Source organism: Mus caroli, unplaced genomic scaffold, assembly GCF_978045245.1.
Source record: "Mus caroli unplaced genomic scaffold, Mus_caroli_1 scaffold_5, whole genome shotgun sequence".
NCBI classification, from domain to species: Eukaryota; Metazoa; Chordata; class Mammalia; order Rodentia; family Muridae; genus Mus; species Mus caroli.
Window position 1 is genome coordinate 138662934 of NW_028227260.1, and position 19462 is coordinate 138682395.

The 19462-nt window shown below is 35.9% G+C and overlaps 1 protein-coding gene across 5 annotated transcripts in view; it reads right to left on the bottom strand.

Annotated features, from left to right (window-relative positions):
* Positions 1-19462, bottom strand: part of Jade3 (jade family PHD finger 3) — an 88611-nt gene that overhangs the window by 21899 nt on the left and 47250 nt on the right. For 4 of the 5 annotated variants that reach the window (XM_029473174.1, XM_085838245.1, XM_029473171.2 and 1 more), the window contains 3 exons: positions 11957-12034; positions 9300-9490; positions 4837-5048 (listed from right to left, as the gene is read on the bottom strand). In XM_029473174.1, coding sequence (XP_029329034.1) covers positions 4837-5048; positions 9300-9490; positions 11957-12034 — 481 coding nt within the window. The remainder of the gene's footprint in view (positions 1-4836; positions 5049-9299; positions 9491-11956; positions 12035-19462) is intronic. The other variant, XM_021153960.2, reaches the window with a different exon arrangement.

The following is a 19462-nucleotide window of genomic DNA, read 5'->3' on the forward strand; positions in this document are numbered from 1 at the left end:
ATGGAGTAATTTCAACATGTCATGTAGTATTGTGATAAAAAAGTGAAATAAGCTAATGTTTATAAAGAATCTAATACCTGGTACATAAAAACATTCAGCAAATTATAGAAATTATTTGCTTGGGTTGAATAAAAAGACTTGTGAATTGAGTTACAATTGAATTATAATCGAATTACAATGAGTTCTAGGAGCGTTTTCAATTCTTTATTGAATGATACTGGAAAATAAATGATAACTCACAGAGATGGAAGATTACTTAGGAATTATTCTAGACTGTCCCCATCTTCGATTTTGTCCATTTGACCCTCTTTATTGCTCAACTCTATTTCAGAAGAAACCTAGTTGCCTTTAGGTTCCTCACATAGTTAAATATACCCTACCTATACCATCAACTGATTCAACCTAGCAGTTTCAAAATTTTTGTGAGTTCCATGAGATTCACACTTAGGTGAGATTCACTAAGAATTATAACCATCCATTGCCAAACTTTCTTTCCTTTTTTATCTTCCAGACCAAATCCCTGGACTTTTACTTACTTACCTTCATCCACTGACTCTTGGTGCTTGCACTTACTTCTTACATTGAGTCCCAGAGGCTGAACTGCTTTTCCATCCCCATCCTCACCACTATTACTCTATCCAACTCCTTGTCACACTATTCTAGGATGAATTTATTTCTAAATTTGTTTATTCATTCTTCACAGCTTTCACCCTTCCTCTATTTAGTTGTCAGATTCTTCTCAGTAAAATTCTCTAGGGATTTTTCCTGTTCTTATCTCATTTATTCACCATCATCTAAACTAGGTGTTGGCTACTGCTTAAGACCTGTTTTATAAGGCTAACAAACTTAGAATGCTTTTTTCACATTTTAAAGAGTTCTAAATGGGGGGAGGAGACAACACACAATAGAGATTATACACAGTTGGCAAAGTCTTAAGTATTTCTGATACTAAGTATTCAATATCTATACAAAGAAGTAGACTATGGATATATACACAAAAAGGAATTGGAATGGTTTTAACTTTCACATAGTTTTAAAGAAAAAAGTTGTATGATTTTAAAATCTAAAGTCTAGTAATACAAACTTCTGAAGTGCGAATGTATAGTTGACACTGAAGAACAATGAACATGATATGGTGGAGTAAAAAAGGTAAATTATACTTAAACAATCCAGATGCCAATATGCCACTATTCTTTTAGAGAGTAAACAAATTTTTAAATTATTATTTAAGTGACTTTACAGTCAACAGAGGGAGCTCTAACCTAAGTAGTTATTTATGATCCAAATTACATCTACTTTATAAGAATCTCAGTATTTTATTCATGTTTCCTGGGAGCTTTTTTTATGAGACAGATATGTTCATCCCAGATTGGTCCTTCAAACTCACAAACCTCCTGCCTCAAGTGTACTGCCACGCCCAGTTTGGAAGAAGGTCTTTTTATGAAATTTCATATTGTAACAAATTCTTAGCATTCACATATATCAGTTTATAGTCTGCAAGGCCCAGTCAAATGCTATTGCCAATGTGTGAGAGAGGTATCATTTATAGTGACCTGGTATATTTCTAAAACAAATGCCATAATTTGGGTGTGTGTGTGTGTGGGGGGGAGGATTATTACGTTACAGTTACGTCAAGGAACCTGAATATAATTCTTTGATATTTTCCCCTAATTGTAAAAGACAAACATGGAAAATATATAAAGATGACCTCTGTCTTATTTCCTTCAAGCCTACCATAGATTCAATCATTATCTAAGACCTCTTTAGTAAGAAACATTATGAAGTTCAAAACTGTTCAGATCTTAGGAAAGTTATTATATAAGCCCAATGGGACCAGGGACAAAACCATATGTGTTAGTATTTCTATAAAAATATGAGTATTTGAATAAAATGGGTAAAGACTATAAACAACCTTATATTAGCTAAGTTTTGGTATTGTTTCCAAATCAGTTCTGGTTTAGAATTTCAGATAAAAGGGAAATCATCAGAAAATTATAATTTTGGAATTAAATGTATGAGAGGACTTATGGGTGTGTATTATCTGATACTTTAAGTTCATAGTTAAGTCATAAAAGATTTTTATTTCTATTGAAAATATATTACAATGGCAATAATTGATACAATGAAGATAACATTTCCAAATTTACCTTTTTAAAGATACAACTAAATGAAGAAAAAGGCTAAATTGGTAGGGTAGTTTGAATGTAGCAGATGTGCAGCTTGGTCTTCATGTAGGTCCCTGAACAATTGCAGTGGGGGCTGTCTCTGACTCAAACTCTGTTGCCTGTCTGATCCCTTTCCCCTAGCTGGATTGCCTTGCATCAGTGGAAGAGGATGCAGTTAGTCCTGCTGATTGAGACTTGATATGCCAGGGTGTATTGGTATGGTGGGGGGTTGCAGGGAGGTGACATGACAGGGGAAAATGGGAGTGGGAGGGTGGGAGTGGGAGGAGAGAAGGGAGGGAGCTGTGATTAAATAAACTGAATAAAAACATAAATACAGTGAATAAATAAATGAATGAAAAAATAAAGGATAGAAGGATTAGAAGGTGTAGCCTTGTTGGAGGAAGTAAGTCACTGGGGTGGGCTTTGAGGTTTCAAAAGTCCATGCTATGCCTAGAGAGAGAGTGTGTGTGTGTCTTTCTCTCTTTTTCTCCCTCTCTCTTTCTCTCTGCCTACAGATCAGGATACCACTCTTTAGCTACTGCTCAAATGCTTGCCAGCATGCCAACATGCTTCCTGCCATGATGTTAATAAGAATAAACCTCTGAAATTGCAAGCAATTAATGCTTTCTTTCATAATAGTTGCCTCTTCCCAACAATAGAACAATGATTAAGGTAATTGGTGACAAAAAATTTTGAGTTCTATCTACAATAGGAAAAGTTAAGGTTAAGGTTAGGTGGCCTGGAAAAGTCTTAAGTCTTGGTTGTTTTCTATCTCCTATGTTATGCAGGCTCATTATTCTATTAGTTTTGACCAAAATTATCCTTCTAGAATATAAATATCCTTTTATAGTTGATGGAATAAATCAGAAGTTTTTTAGTTTGTCAGAAGATGCTTCACATGTGTGCCTTTTTTCCTTTCCTATCCCTGGCTTCCTTGCTTTTCCTCCGTTCTTCAAATACTCATAGATGCATGATTCTAACATATTTTACCCACTCTTGACTACTTGCCATTAACATAGTCTGAGCCTTTCTCGATATACTGACATCAGTTTTCAGCCACTAAGATTCAGCGTTGAATGTTACCTGCTGAAAGTTGTTTTTTACCTTTATCATTTCCATGTATTACCACAGCAGCATGGATTTATAATCTATAAAAGTTCCTGGACACTATGGTAAACTGACAGTTTCTTTTTAGTCATTACACCATGGTCTACCTGGGGGAGGGGCAGAAAGCGTATCTGGCTCTTAATTAGTGTGTCACCATAATGCAGCACAGCCCTGGCTCATGGATGGTATTTAGTGTTATACAGTATTTGTTAAATAAATAGTATCAATAAAACATATAACATATTCAGACAAATAAAAACTCAGTTAAGTATAAATCAAGAACGAACATGAACTACAGCTTGGAAGATAAGTACATTTTGATAATGTGAGGTAGAAGACAAGATTGTGTATGGCTATGTTCACATGTACATGAGTGCTTGTACATGTGTGTGGAGGTCAGAAGTTAGTGCTAAATATCTTCTTCCTTAATGGTTCTCCATCTTGTTTACTGAACCAGGGTCTCTCAAGGGACATGAAACTTGATTTAGCTAGGCTGGCTGGCTGATTTAGCTAGGCTGATTTAGCAAGTACCAGGGAACTTCTTGTCTCTGCCTCTGCAGACCTGGGCTCAGTTCTCTACATGTATTTTGGGAACTCAGGTTCTCATGCTTTGGCAGCAAATATTTCATCAACTGAACCATCTTTAGCTCTTAGAAGAGATTTTTAAATTCAGACATGGATATAAAATGGAGACAGGATAGTATTAACAATATTCATCACTATACATCAAGTGACCTTGTTTCACCAGAGCACAGAACATAGATATGGACAGGAGTTGAAATGAGTGCTGACATCACTAACACTATTATTATTAATATGTCATTATTAATCATTATTAGTATGTGTTAGAAAGGATGTCAAATAACTTGGGTAAAGTCACTTAACCTTTGCTTACATTGTCTGTAAAAAATAAGGCATTAAGACAGTCCTTTAGAGTCCCAGACACCTGTGGTCTCTAAAGGTAGGGTTGACCTAGGTTTCTTTGAATAGTATATATACTATATACTATAAGGGAAGGCCTATATACTATAAGGGAAGGCCCTGGGTACTAAAATAAGAACTCTTTGCCTTCTATATATAGATTACAGATCATGGGTCAGTGATGATGTCCTAGAGATTCTAAGGCAGAGAATATCTTAAATGCAGAGGAGAGTCTCCTAGGCAAGAAGTATAGGGACTTCCTGAGTGAATCAAATTAGACAATCTCAATGGTCTGGACATAATGTGACATAATAAAGACCTAGGTTTAGTCTCTTGGGTATAGGTGAAGCAGCTTAGAGATCATAAGAAGTAGTGTTTCTAGAGAGAGTACTAAAAAAAACAGAGCCTAATTTTTATTTTTCATCTTTAAATGTAAGACATTTACATATGGGTGTTAGAAATAAATAATTAATGAAATTTTAAAAATCTGACTGTTGATCAGGTAAGGGCACTTGAGCCAAGCCTGATAATCTGAGTTAATCCCCGAACCCCAACACTAGAAGAACCAATGCCTAAATGTTATCTTCTGACTTTGACACTAGTGTTGACCTTGTATGAGGAGATGCTCTCCATTTGGACTAACCTGATGTACACAGACGTTACACTTATCACAGAATACCATATCATTCCCTTCTTCACTGTCTGGAGACCGGCACACATCACAGATCACATCTTCATCATATTCTATTCCTAGCCCTTCCACTGTTTCAATAGCATGGTTCATATTTTCATGGCAGTGGCGTTCCAGAACTTCTATTGTCTTTTCCATAAGAGTCTCATCAATTGGGCCATAACCTGCACAGAAAAATATAAAATTGAAAAAAAAATAAATCCTTGTCCATCTCCTGCTAAAAACCCAATCTATTTTCTTCTATTCCTACTACTATAAGACTTTTATGAACAGCTGTAATTTTGAACACTTTAATTTGTAGCATATTAAATTTCTTCTTTGAACACAAATAACATTATTAACAAATTAACTTCACTAAGAACACCTAATAATTATACCAGGAGTTTTTCATATGATAATATACTAATGGAAGAAAATTCTAGGTAAATATGTATTTAGGAATATATATATGAAATACTGTTTTTAAAACCTGATTTTTAAAAAAAAATCTAATACCATTTTCAATAACAAGTAGTACTAGAAACCTATTAGCATTCATAAAAATGTAATTCTGGAATCACTCTTTTCTTTATTCCTTTTTCTTTTTATACTTTTATTTTTTCCCTCACTTTCCATATTTAACCCAACTGAAAGATTCAAATGGTTGATGTTGGTAAAAACCCAGTTCTCCTAAGAGACCAGTGATTTTTGCATGTACACATGCACACACACACATAGACACACACAAGTATAATTTTCAAAATTAGTCATCATAAATACTTTCAAATCTGTATAAACTACCTTTTTATCTACTTATGAAGCAAAACATTTTATCAGGCTTATTTTTCAGTCAAAGAATCATACATACATACATTCATATATGCATATACTTAGCTACACACATATATGTATATATTTGTGTGTATCTATCCCTACATAGAGGGATAGATAGGAACAGAGAGTTAGTGTCTAGGCTGGGTAGGTACCCAAAGAACTCTGTATCCTGTACATAGATATTTGTAATTCATGTTTTTTTTAAATTGCTGCTCTATTGACAATAGCAAGGAAATGGAATCTGCCTAAACAAATGCATAACTGATTAATGAATTATAACAATATAGTACATATAAACGACTTTATCAAGCCATAAATAAAAATGAAATTTATAAAAAAAATGGTCTTAGAGAGAGGTGTGGGAAAGGTAAAAGAATGTATGTGATTTGCAAACAGAAGGGGGAATACTCAGAATGAAAGGGTTTAAGCACGGATGGGAAGTGGGGAGATGAGGGACTGGGGACAGGGTCAACCAAAATTAAGTATGTATGAAAATGTAATAAACTAGCTACCTTGTAAGCTAATTTTAAAAAGCAGAGTTATGGTGTCTACTTATGAGAATTTGGATTCAAATTCTAACTTTATCTCCTATTAGCTATGTAAGCTTTGTTCTTATATATAAAATAAGAATACCGAATTATTACCTTGTGAGAATGGGCTATTTTGCTCATTGTTTAGTATGGTACCCAGTATGTAGTCAGCATACACACTTAAAATTCTTTGATTTGAGCAAAAATGCTTAATTTAATATTTTTAAAGGTTTATTGTAAGCTCTAAACTGTGTGACTACAATACCATTAATTCTAAGGAAAAACTCGACACAAGGCAAACCTCCTAAAAATCTCTTCTAAGGGGTCTAGATCAGTGGTGTAGAGCAGTTGTTCTTCCAGAGGACTCAGGATTAAGCCCCAGCAGCTACATGGTGGCTCACAATGATTCACAACTCCAGTTCTAAGGGATGTGATGCCTTCTGGCCTTTGCAGACATCAGGCATGTATGGAGTACACACATAATGGCTGGATTTACATGTTATCTTGACACAAGCTAGAGTCATTGAAGAGAGGAAGCAAGCCGGTAAGCAGAATTTCTCCATGGTCTTTGCCTCAGCTCCTGTCTCTAGGCAAACAGAAGGTTTGCCTCTTGTTTGTCCTGACTTCCTTCAGTGATGAACAGCCATGTGGAAGTGTAAGCCAAATAAACTCTTTCCTCCCCAACTTGCTTTTGGTCATGGTGTTTCATCACAGAAATAGAAAATATATCTAAGTCAGAGGCAAAACTCTCATATACATAAAATAAAATGAATACATCTAAAAAAACTTAAAAACTACAGTTTAAAGAAACAAATACTTTTTTGATTATTTTTAAGATCATAATATATTCACAACAATACTTGCTTCCCCTTTCTCCCTCCAAATCTTCTCATATACCCTTTCATGTTCTTCAAATTCATGATCTCTTTCGTTTCACTAATTATTGCTCCATGCGTATGTACACACACACACACACATCACTTAGTCTGTATAATGAAACTTGTATGCATGTTTTCAGGGCTAATCATTTGTTACTGGATAACTAGTGACGGTACTCTTCCCTGGAAATGTCTATTTCTCTTGCTCTCAGCATTCCCTAGTTGCCTGTATTTCTTTGTATAGGGTTGAATATGGCACAATCACCTAAGTGTACAGTAGTGGTATGCATGTCATGGAGGTAACCAATAGCTCTATTTACAAGAGGGAAACTATAAATGGTACTGGAAATTTAGCTAGTGCAAGCAAAGTCATGGATATTGAAGGAGAACCTACAACCACTATTTTACTAAACCAGCACAATCTCTAATTATATTCTAAACATTTGTCCTTATACCTACAAGTAAGTGCAGTCTCCACCCTTCATCGAGAGAACTTATCTTTTAAATAGAGACCACTACAGAAAACCATAAGCAATCAAAATGCAGAGTTGTAGAGCTCAGCTTCAATGGCTATATATCTACAAAACACACCCCAGAGGGAACATAATGATCGTAGGAACCAGAAGACCAGGAAGTTTGCTATGAGGCTGTGTCTCCTAGTGATGTCAGAAGCTACACCTATAAAATCTCACCAATATGAGTGCCTAAAGATGAACTGAACAAGGATGACACAAACAGATATGCTAAAGTAGATAGGGAAAAAATCCCATGAGGCTTCACCCCTACACACACAAAACAGCTCTTCTAAGATTAAATGAAATGTGGTGTCCTGGATAGGATCCTATACCAGAAAATATCAGTAGAGAAAAAATGGAAAGCCCAATAAAGTCTGGGACATCAGTTAACAGTGATGGTACCTGTGCTGGTTTCTTCATCATGGTAAATATACCACAGCAAAGTAATATGTTAATATTAGGGAAATAATATATCTGAGGTAAATATTTGCATTTTCTGTGCTGAATGTCCATTTTTTTTTTACTGTAAATCAAACTGTTCCATTAAAAAAAAAAAGTAAAATGCTCATCCAAAGAGTATTAATTGTAAAGCATTAAACTTATAGGGCAGTTTTTTTAATCAAAGGAAGCATTGTGATGATTGTTATCTATGAATTCTATATGCATGCAAAACCACACACTGAGGTACTTTCATTAGGTTGTCATACTCTGTCTTTGCCACTCTTTTATTGCCTTCTCTGTGATTTACACTCTTAATTGGCCACCTGAAACTCTTCTTAGAGGGTAAATAAAAAACAGAACATACTAAGGGTTTTTTGTTTTTGTTTTTGTCTGAGACAGGGTTTCTATGTATAGCCGTGGCTGTCCTGGAACTCACTTTGTAGACCAGGCTGGCCTGGAACTCAGAAATCTGCCTGCCTCTGCCTCCCAAGTGCTGGGATTAAAGGTGTGCACCACCACGCCTGGCACACACTAAGTTTTTAAGAGCCAAAACTAAGATTATGTTTTTGGCAGAATAACTGTCATTACCACGCCAAAGAAGATTTAATATAATTTTAACTTTTTTTAGTATATATTCATATACTAGCTTCAACACAGAAAACTTAAAACTGAGTTTAAAACTAAGAACTGCTTTGGAGATATTTTTCCATTTAATTCTGGGCAACAAAACTAGAAGCCTTCTATTAAAGGATGATCAGAGTAACATCACTTGTAGTGGGTGCTGTTAAGTGCTGTAGATAGACCTTTTCTCCAACATCTGGAAGACACACCTCAACCTGTGGCCCTGCTCATTAATAAGAATGCTTTTCAGGACTAATTCAAGAACAGGTTTTAGTATTCTTTTCACAGAAGTTTAGTCAACCATCACCACACTAACATTTAACAATATGAAACAACTTCATGAAATTTATGTGCCACCCATATCTGTACTATTACATTGAACTAAGGAAAGGTCATTTAAATTTTATTATTCTATTTTAACATAGATTAAAATTGATATAGATAAAACACTACTATATTTTATGCACTTGAATAAATGCCTCATTTGGTCAAAAATAGTAAGTGAAAGGGTGGATAAGAAAGGAAAGCAAGACAAAAGCAAGTTTTGCAGTGCTTTAACAACTTAAAAAAATCCACTGAAGTCAAAGCACAACTTACTTATAAAGAAAATAGCTTACCCATTTCTCCAAGATCTTCATTGAGTTCCTGAAGCCAGAAGATATCCATGTCATCTAGGTCATAGCGGCATGTAGATGCTGCTAGCTCCAGGGTATTGATATAGCCAGGTTCTGCAGACTCTGGGCTGGAGCAACGGATATATTTCCGGGGCCGGACAAAAAGCATCTCCTTTACTTTTTCAGATAAAATCCTAGAAAAGCAAACATTGGCAACAATTAACAAAATGACAGATTTCAGATGCTGACAGGATACACCAAACGACTTTGGATTCTGGGGTGCATGCTCTGCTTTGTACTTTGGGAGATATGGCAGATCCCTTTCTGCAAATTCAGTTTCATCATCTGCTGTGAACTTATTGAATGATAATGATATGCTTCATTTACCTCCACATATCTGAGACCCTACTACCATTTGTTCTAAGAAGTGTTAATGTATTGTGTGTTCTTGGTCCAATAGTCACCAAGTATATTTAGAAGGAAAAAAATCTGGTAATAAGTATTATCTTCACAAAGGTAGCATTAATATGCCTCAGGAAAACCCATGATTTTCTTCCATAGATAGTAGTGCAAAGTACAGGTTTTAGATATATACAAGCATAATTTTGGGGCCTTTTTTGCCATTAATTTGTCAAGTGGTCTTGAAAAATTACTCAATTTAGATAAGGTTATATTTTGCTGCAAAAAAGTAGACAACAATAATAAGTTAATAAAATAATACCAAACTGGTAAGATTATTATGCTTATATGAAATAAAATATTTAGTATGATATATGATAAAATCAGGTTTTGGTAACATTAGCGATTGCTATATTCTTATTATTTTCATTATGCAATTGAGTTAAAGCAAAAAGATCATAGACTTCCACAAAACTCAAGGCATTCCTAACACATATGAGAGCAGCCACAGGTCTGAGCCAGGGCAACATGATGGAATGAAAGATTCCTACTGTTGCATCAACTTTTGCAGTGAGCTTGAGAAAATCTATAGTGCTCTTGATATTCAAGAAACCAAGGCAAGAAAACCAATCAAAGGAAAAAAATGAAACAAAAATTCAAGCCCACAACTTATTCTACAATTGATGGTTTAACAGATGAGGCATCAGAAAAATACAACTAGGAGGAAATCTGGATTATTATTTCCTGGCAATTTTAAAGAACAGAGTTATTTAGAGGGGGGGGGGAGGCTGACTCGTGTTATTATAAAATAATGAAAACCATTCCTCTGGAAGGATTTGAGAGTTAATTTAATTATAGAGTCATTATATATGTAGAAGGGTTATCAAGCATATCAATACATGTAATATATAGTTGATCATGTAAGTGTAGAGAGCATATTTATTTTCTTCTAAGCATTCTTCCCAAAGCCCATGATTCCAAATAATTTATTTTGAATAAAGTTAATAACTATATATTTGTACATCTAAATTTTTATATAATATGGAGATTCGAAGCCAAAAGCAGTAAATATTTGAGGAAAATGCAAACTTTAAACATTAATTGAAGCTAAACTTTTGGGAACTGTATCCAGAGGCCTGTTTCCAAATGAAAAGGAAAAACACATGCTCTCCAGAGACTTCAAGATCAAATATACTGCACCTCTTTGGTACATGGCCTTACAAAGCAATTATAGAATATTTGATTTTTTCCCCAAGATATGTCTTTTTCTTTAAAAAAGACATTATAGCTAATGATTCATTTCAAGTACTTGAAATTATACAAGGAAAATGTACATTATAATCTTTCTTGAATGAAGGTTATGTTTAAAAAGCTTCTGGAAGAACACAAAGGAGAATACATTTATAACATCAGAGTAGGCAAAGGTATTTTAAATCAAACACAAATGTCATCAAACATAAAAGGAAAAGACTGAAAAAATACACGTACTAAAACTATGGTTATTAAAAGAGAGAAAAAAAGCAATTCATGGGGTAGATGATATTTGCAACTAAAGATAGGCAACAAAGGGCTTATATCTATAATGTATATTAAAGTCTAACAAATCAATTTGGAAAAGAAAAATACTCCAATTAAAAACTAGGGGAAAGACTTAAGCAGATACTTCACAAATAAGGCTACATTATGGCAAATAAAGAATTTAAAGGGCCTCAATCTTATTAGTTATCACAGATATTTAAATCATAATCAAAATCACTGTTATCTATTAAAATGGCTAATATTTAAAAGACGGACACAAAACTAGTCTATGAAGGTCTAAGTGATGGTAAGAAGCTGAAGCAAATAGACCTATTATTATGCTGCTGGCTTGGGCATGAACTGATATAAGCCACTTTTATCAGCAGATGTTATAGTTATAAGGTATATATTCAATATGAACAGACAGATGTCCTTGACCTAGCAAATCTACTCCTAGGTATATATTTAATAAAAATTCACAGACATGAAAGATAAGTAAAAAGGTTTAGTTTCTGCAATTGCTGGAAGCAACCTAAATGCCTACTGAGGGTGAATGGATAAATAAACTGTGGCATATTCACACAATGAAATATGATGTATGAGTGAAAACTTAATGAACTACTACATGCAATGGCATGGATGGATCTCACAAGCATAATGATGAACAGAACAATCCAATCTCAAATGAATACATACTATAGGGTTCTATTTGTATGAAGTTCGAAAACTGGCAAAACTGTTACCTACGGTGAGGGAGGTCAGTTACTGGCAGGGAGCAGAAGAAAGGCTTCTGGGGTGTTGGTAATGTTCTATTTCTTGATCTGAGTGGCAGTTAAATGAATATGTTTAATTCAGGAAAATTCATTCAGGTATACAATTATGCATTCTACATTTTACGAGTGTATATCATATTTCGATGCAAAGTTTAGCATAATGATAATTAGAATGGTGATATCATCTCAGTCACCTTTCATTAAATATAGTGAACTAAAGTCTGAATCTGAGGAGTGAAACAGTAACACCAAATCCAAGAAAACTCATGGGTAAAAAGGTCATGCAAATTTACAAGAAGTTGCTGAACTTAGAGAAGATCTGTAGAAATGTTACTTTGGGATTTTATTTTATTTTGGATTTTATTCTAGAATTTGCTATGTAGATCATGCTCATCTCCAAGTCATAGAGCGCCTCCTGCCTCTGCTTCCTGAATACTGGATTTAAAGGCATGTGCTACCATGCCTAGAGGATTTTTTTTGAGATAGGTTCTTTTTTGTTGTTGTTGTTAGATTTTTAAAATTTATTTTTATTTATATGAGTACACTGTGGCTGTCTTCAGAAACACCAGAAGAGGGCAGGCATCCAATCCCATTACAGATGGTTGTGAGCCACCATGTGGTTGCTGGGATTTGAAAATGGGACCTCTAGAAGAACAGTCATTGCTCTTAACCGCTGAGCGATCTCTCCAGCCCTTGAGACAAGTTCTTGCTATGTTCCCTGCTTCAGCCTCCCAAGGGCTGTGTGTTAGTATCTCTAGCTTAGGCCTTTTTAGAAACAGCTTCATTTACATAGACACACACACAACATCTGGTTATCAAGACACACTTAAGAGTATCTTTTTGATGGTACACAGGGCCCCCAATGGAGAATCTAGAGAAAGCACCCAAGGAGTTGAAGGGGTCTGCAACCCTATAGGTGGAACAACAATATGAACCAACCAGTACCCCCAGAGCTCGTGTCTCTAGCTGCATATGCATCAAAAGATGGCCTAGTCGGCCATCATTGGGAAGAGAGGCTCCTTGGTATTGCAAACTTTATATGCCCCAGTACAGGGGAACGCCAGGGCCAAGAAGCGGGAGTGGGTGGACAGGCGAGTAGGGCGATGGGGAGGGTATAGGGAACTTTCGGGATAGCATTTGAAATTTGAAATGTATATAAAGAAAATATCTAATAAAAAATTTTTAAAAAGAATATCTTTTTGTTTTATGTGTGTGACTAGTATAGCTTTAGAGCAGTGTTTCTCAACCTTTTTAATACTGAGACTATTTAATAAAGTTCCATATGTAGTGACTACCAACCATAAAACTTTTTATTTGCTACTTCATAACTAATTTTGCTATGAATCATAAGTATCTGATATGTGACCTCTAAGGGGGATTACGACTCACAGGTTAAAAACTACTGCTTTCCTAAAGAGGAAAGCCTGAGATAATCCTTCTATGATTTTCTTTGGACATATAGAGACATTATCAATGGCATCAGAACACTGACCAAAACAGCTCATGTTCACAAACCTAGAGATCTAAGTAGTTCTGTCAGGATAAGGTAAGCGTAAATTTAAATTTAGACCCTTTAGTATAACTGAATGTTTCAATAGCTTTCTAAGATGATGAACTTTTTTTTAAAGATTGATTGATTGATTGATTGATTTATTATATGTAAGTACACTGTAGTTGTCTTCAGACACTCCAGAAGAGAGCGTCAGATCTCATTACAGATGGTTGTGAGCCACCATGTGGTTGCTGGGATTTGAACTCAGGACCTTCAGAAGAGCAGTCAGTGCTCTTAACCGCTGAACCATCTCACCAGCCCGATGATGAACTTTTGTTAAAGGACCCACAACCATAGGTCTAGGGAAAGGTTTATTCACTTGTTCTTCAGACATATATATCAGAGTGGCTGGAACAATACTAAGTCAGGTCCAAGTGGACTCTGCTGTGCCACTGAGGATTCATTGAAAATGAAACTACTACTACTATTCTTTTTTGACCTAAAGCCTCCCAAAGTAGCTTATTGACAGTGGCCACTCAGGGACTAATTGATCTCAATATTTGAAAGGTAGAGAATATGCTGTTTCCTAGTGAGTGTCTAGAATTATTTGTGAACAATAGAAACTATAAGTATCACAGTATTATACAGTTTAAAAAGATTTGAAATGAGTATCTTAAAATTAGCTATTAACTAAGTCTCTCATAAAAATGTCTTTTTTTTTTTGAGATAGTCTCAACTCTATAAACTCACCATGAAGTCCAGGCTATCCCTGAACTCATGTTGATCCTTCTGTCTTTGCTTTCCAAGTGCTGGATTTATAGGAGTGAATCACAACCCCTGACTTCATAAATATATGTTTAGGTATACTCTCTCCAAATGCCCCTTGTTAATCTTGTTACTTTGTGATGACCTATTCTTCCAAAGTTTCTGTTACTTAATGGATAAGACAGTTGCACTTACATGACATAATGACATTTTCTAAATTTCACATATTCTTTTACAATGTGACTCTAGTCTTCAAGTTATAAAGATTATTTCTCTCCCCTTTCAATAGAAAGTGGCCTATGATGGTTTGAAACAGCAGAGATAATATCATGAGCACTGCAAGCTGGGTCATAAAAAGGAGTGCAGCCTTCACCTGGCTGTCAGGTACAATTCAGAGTCATGTGTCTTGTGCCTGGAGCCTATAAGGAATATGACTGTGCTGAATTGTCAGACGATGAAGCAGTCAAGTCAAATGTAATTCTCATGTCATGCCAGACTAAGGACACAGGCACATTTGTAAAAAGGCCTTTAAAAGGTTTCTATTCCTGATCCCCAGCTACTTACTGTGTGACGTTCAAATTTTGAGTCTAATTGCTCTGAGTTACTAAGTTTGGGGGCAATTTACTATAAACACTGAAACTTATAATGGAAATACTAGGGACCATCTTTAAACTTCAAATAACATGTATGAAAATGCTTTATACATTGTACACACTCAATTTCCATAATCAAAATCATGAGTGGTAGAATTCTGTAGCCTATAATGGAAAGGGAATGATGTGGAAAGTTATGGGGTAGGGGAAGTAGTTGGAGGTCCAGGAGGCCCAGATGCCCAAATACTGCAGTAAAGTTAAAAGGAAGGCTTGTGTAGATATGCATCATTAAGGGGCATTTTCCTTTCAACTTAATACATAAAATTTCTATGTATTTTGAAAGTAGAGTCAAGATCTCCTGTATATAGAAATTAAATATGGGTTATAGGATGATCCCAAGGATGTCTCAAAAACCTTTTTATCTCTTAGAATATTTACTGTTTAACCATTCCATGTGTATGTATGTGTACATCTATGTTATTACTGAGAATCAAATTCAGAGCCTAGGCAAGGATTCTACCATTGTGCTACTGCCCCAGCTGCCTTGGAACACTCTTGATGAGTCATTTCTTATTGAAACCTAGATATCTGGGTAATTATAAAACCAGAGATCTTATTTAAACCTTTAGTTTTGGCTGGTTTCCTAGAAAACTACTATGATTGGTCATCAGAGTTGGGGTGGAAGACAATGTCTTATTATTGCCAAGAAGCTGTAGGTTACCACTTACTCTCTATGGCAGGGATTTTCTGTTACTTATGGGGTGTGGCTAGAAGTTCTGGCTCCTACTAGACCTTCACTGATACCTCCTTCATTAAAATTAGTAAGAATGACTGAATGGCCTTGACTGACACAACTAGGAAAGGAGGAATCATTATTTTCAGGTAAAAATGAGAATATTGTTTGCCCATTAAGTCTTCTGATACAACCCTAAACAGGCTGAATCACCACTGTAGGGTTAAGATAAAGTCTAAGCTCTTTATTGCATTTGTGCTAGAGAAGAGGGTAGAATGATAGCCCAAAGGGTGTTTCATAAAGTTTGGCTGGAGATGAACAAACTGTAAGATTTCTGATTTGATTGGCAGTCCCTTTCCCAGTCACTAGGAAGAGTGAGCTTTTCCTACTTTTTTTTTTTTTTTTTTTTAAATCATAGGTGCTTCTTGGTTGCCACTTTCTCCAGAATCTGGACGCAAAAAGAAAATTCAAGAAACACAGCTGTGTTGTTTCAAAGGTATCAACAACAGTAGATCCTGTCACCTTCTTTTCATCTTTTAAAGAAGTTTGTGTTTTACAAGCTGCTTATGACTTTTAGTTGTACTTAATGAGAGAGAATTCATAGGGAGAAGTTTATCTACTTACTTGTACAAATGAAAGCCTGGATAAGACTGATATGACAGTTACAGAGAGAAAAGTATGAATATATACATACACATAAATTTGACAACTTAGATAAAACAACTAACCCTTTAAAGCACCCAAGTACTAAAACTCACCAATATGAACAAGATAACTATGAAAGATTAAATTTATAGATAAGATACCAAACAACAAAAGAGCAGTGTCTAGATTTAGCATATTTTACTAGAGAATTCTATCAAACATTTAAATAAGAACTGAGGTTAAAGAGATGGCTCAGCAGTTAAAAGAGTGTAACTGCTCTTGCAAAAAAAAAAAAAAATCCAAGTTTGGTTACTAGCATCCATCAGGCAGGGCAGATCACTACCACATGTTATCTTCAGCTACAAGAGATCCGATGATTCTGGCCTCCACAGGTACCTGCCTGTGTAAACACATACACTCATTCTCTCTCCCTCACATAATTAAAAATAAAAACCAATTTAAAAGAATTAACATCATTTTATATAATCTCTTCTGAAGAGGGATAGAATGTATCCTAATTTTCAAAATTTACTTTTTCTCTTTGATATCATTTTTATTCTTCTCTCATATATTACATCCCAACCACAGTGTCCTATCCCCCTCTACTCCTCCCAGTCTCTTCCCTCCACTTTTCCCAATCAACTCATTACTGTTTTCCTTCAGAAAAGGTCAGGCCTCCCAGGGATATAACTCAAACATGACATATCAAGGTTGCAATAAGGCTAGGAACTTCCCCTTGTATGAAGGCTGGACAAGGCAAGCCAGAAGGAGGAAAGGGTCCCAAAAGCAGACAAAAGAATCAGAGACTGTTCCCAGTGTTCGGAGCCCCACATGAAAACCAAGCTACACAACTGTAACATACGTGCAGAGGGCCTAGGTCAGACCCATGCAGTGGGTTGGTGGTTCAGTCTCTGTGGCCCACTGTGATCCCAGGTTAGATGATTCTGTGGATGATGTTCTTACGGTATCCTTGTCCCCTCTGGCTCCTACAGTCTTTCCTCTTTCTTTCTCTTTCGCAGGATTCCCCAAGCTCTACCTAATGTTTGTCTATGGGTCTCTCTGCATCTGTTTCTATCAGATGCTAGGTGAAGCCCCTCTGATAACAATTGGGCTAGACACCTATCTATGAGTATAGCAGAATATCATTAGGAGTCATTTCATTTGGAGTATGTATCTCTAATTGTGAGAGGAAGCTAACTGTCAGACTCTAAATTTTATTGTGCTACTATCAGATAGATACAATATTTAAAGTAGTACATGGGACATTTTCCACCTAACCCACAAATTAAACTCACTTCCATAAAGTATATTTTATATACTGATTTAACATCAATACCAAACATCAACTGAGGTGTTTCAATTTGGAGTGTTAATGGGATAAATAGCACCAAGGTTTGTTTACACACACACACATACATATACACATACACACATATATGTATATGTGTATATGTATATATATGTGTGTGTGTGTCTGTGTATATGTGTGTGTCTGTGTATATATGTATGAGACAGTAAAAGACCTTCAAACAACTTCTAGTCCTTGAAGAAGGAAATTGAAAGTATCAGAAGATGGAAAGATCTCCCATGCTCATAGGATGGAGCCCAGGACCCAGAGGCTGAAGAACTCAGAGACCCACAATAGAACGAAACATAAATAGCAAAAAAAAAAAAAAAAGGCAACGAAACGACTCCTAATGATATTCTGGACCTTGGGGAATCCTGCGAAAGAGAAAGAAAGAGGAAAGACTGTAGGAGCCAGAGGGGACAAGGATATCCACAGAATCATCTAACCTGGGATCACAGTGGGCCACAGAGACTGAACCACCAACCCACTGCATGGGTCTGACCTAGGCCCTCTGCACGTATGTTACAGTTGTGTAGCTTGGTTTTCATGTGGGGCTCCGAACATTGAGAGCTTTAGGACCTTTTCCTCCCACTGGGTTGCCTAGCCCTAATAGGAGAGGAGGTGCCTAGTCTTACTGCAACTTGATATGCTATAGCTGGTTGATATTCATGGGAAGCCTGCCATTTTCTGAAGAGAAATGTAGGAGTGTATAGAGGCAGGTAGAAGGGAATTGGGAGGAGGGAGTTGGAAGAGAGGAAGGAGGGGAAACTGCAGTTGGGATATAAAAATGAATAAAAGGACAAAATAATAACAAAGACACGAAAATATGACTTTTTTCATTCCTGATGTTCTTCTTTTTAGGAGATGGGAGATGGTATCAATAATAAGCAAGTGAAGCTTGGAATGTGTGTTAAAAACAAAAAAGGGTTTGGAAGCTTTCCTTAACAGAGTGTGTGGCTACCTTGGCCTACATTATTAGAAGTGATTCAGTAAGCACTTCTAGAGCATAAATAGGACTATGAATCTGGTGAAAGAGCAGATAAATTAAAGATACTTTCTCTACCCTTTAAGCAACTAACATATATTGGGCCTGGTGACATGTTTGTGATCCTAGTACTCACAGGACTGAGGCAGAAGAACTGTAACTTGAAGTTATTTTGTGCTATATAATGAGTTAAAGGCCTGCCTAGGTTATACAGTGAGATGCTATCTCAAAAAGGGGGAGGGGAACTAATTAAGTGGTAGAAATAAATATACAATAAGAAAGAAAGAAACAAAGAAAGAAAGAAAGAAGAAAGAAAGGAAGGAAGGAATATCAGACTGAGTGGATAGGGTAGGGGTGGCAGGATTCTGGAGGAGTTAGGAGAGGAGATATTAATATGATCAAGGTACATTGTATAAAATTCTCAAAGAATTAATAAAATACTATTTTTAAAAGGCAAAAAAGAGCCGGGCGGTGGTGGCGCACACCTTTAATCCCAGCACTCAGGAGGCAGAGGCAGGCGGATTTCTGAGTTCGAGGCCAGCCTGGTCTACAAAGTGAGTTCCAGGACAGCCAAGGCTACACAGAGAAACCCTGTCTCGAAAAACCAAAAAAAAAAAAAAAAAAAAAAAAAAAAAAGGCAAAAAAGATTTATACTTTCTCATAGTAGAACTAACATGTTCTACCAGCACTTTATTTGGAGCTGTGTCTTCTATTTATTCATTCTTACATTCATTCAAACTTATACTGAACATCTTACTTGTAAGACTTAGGTAAAGCACTGGAAACAGCAAAATCAGTAGGACAAAATGGTTTCTAAAACCAGCACTACTCTTTTTTGTTTGTTTGTTTTCTGGTTTTTTTTGAGACAGGGTTTCTCTGTGTAGCCCTGGCAGCTGTCCTGGAACTCACTCTATA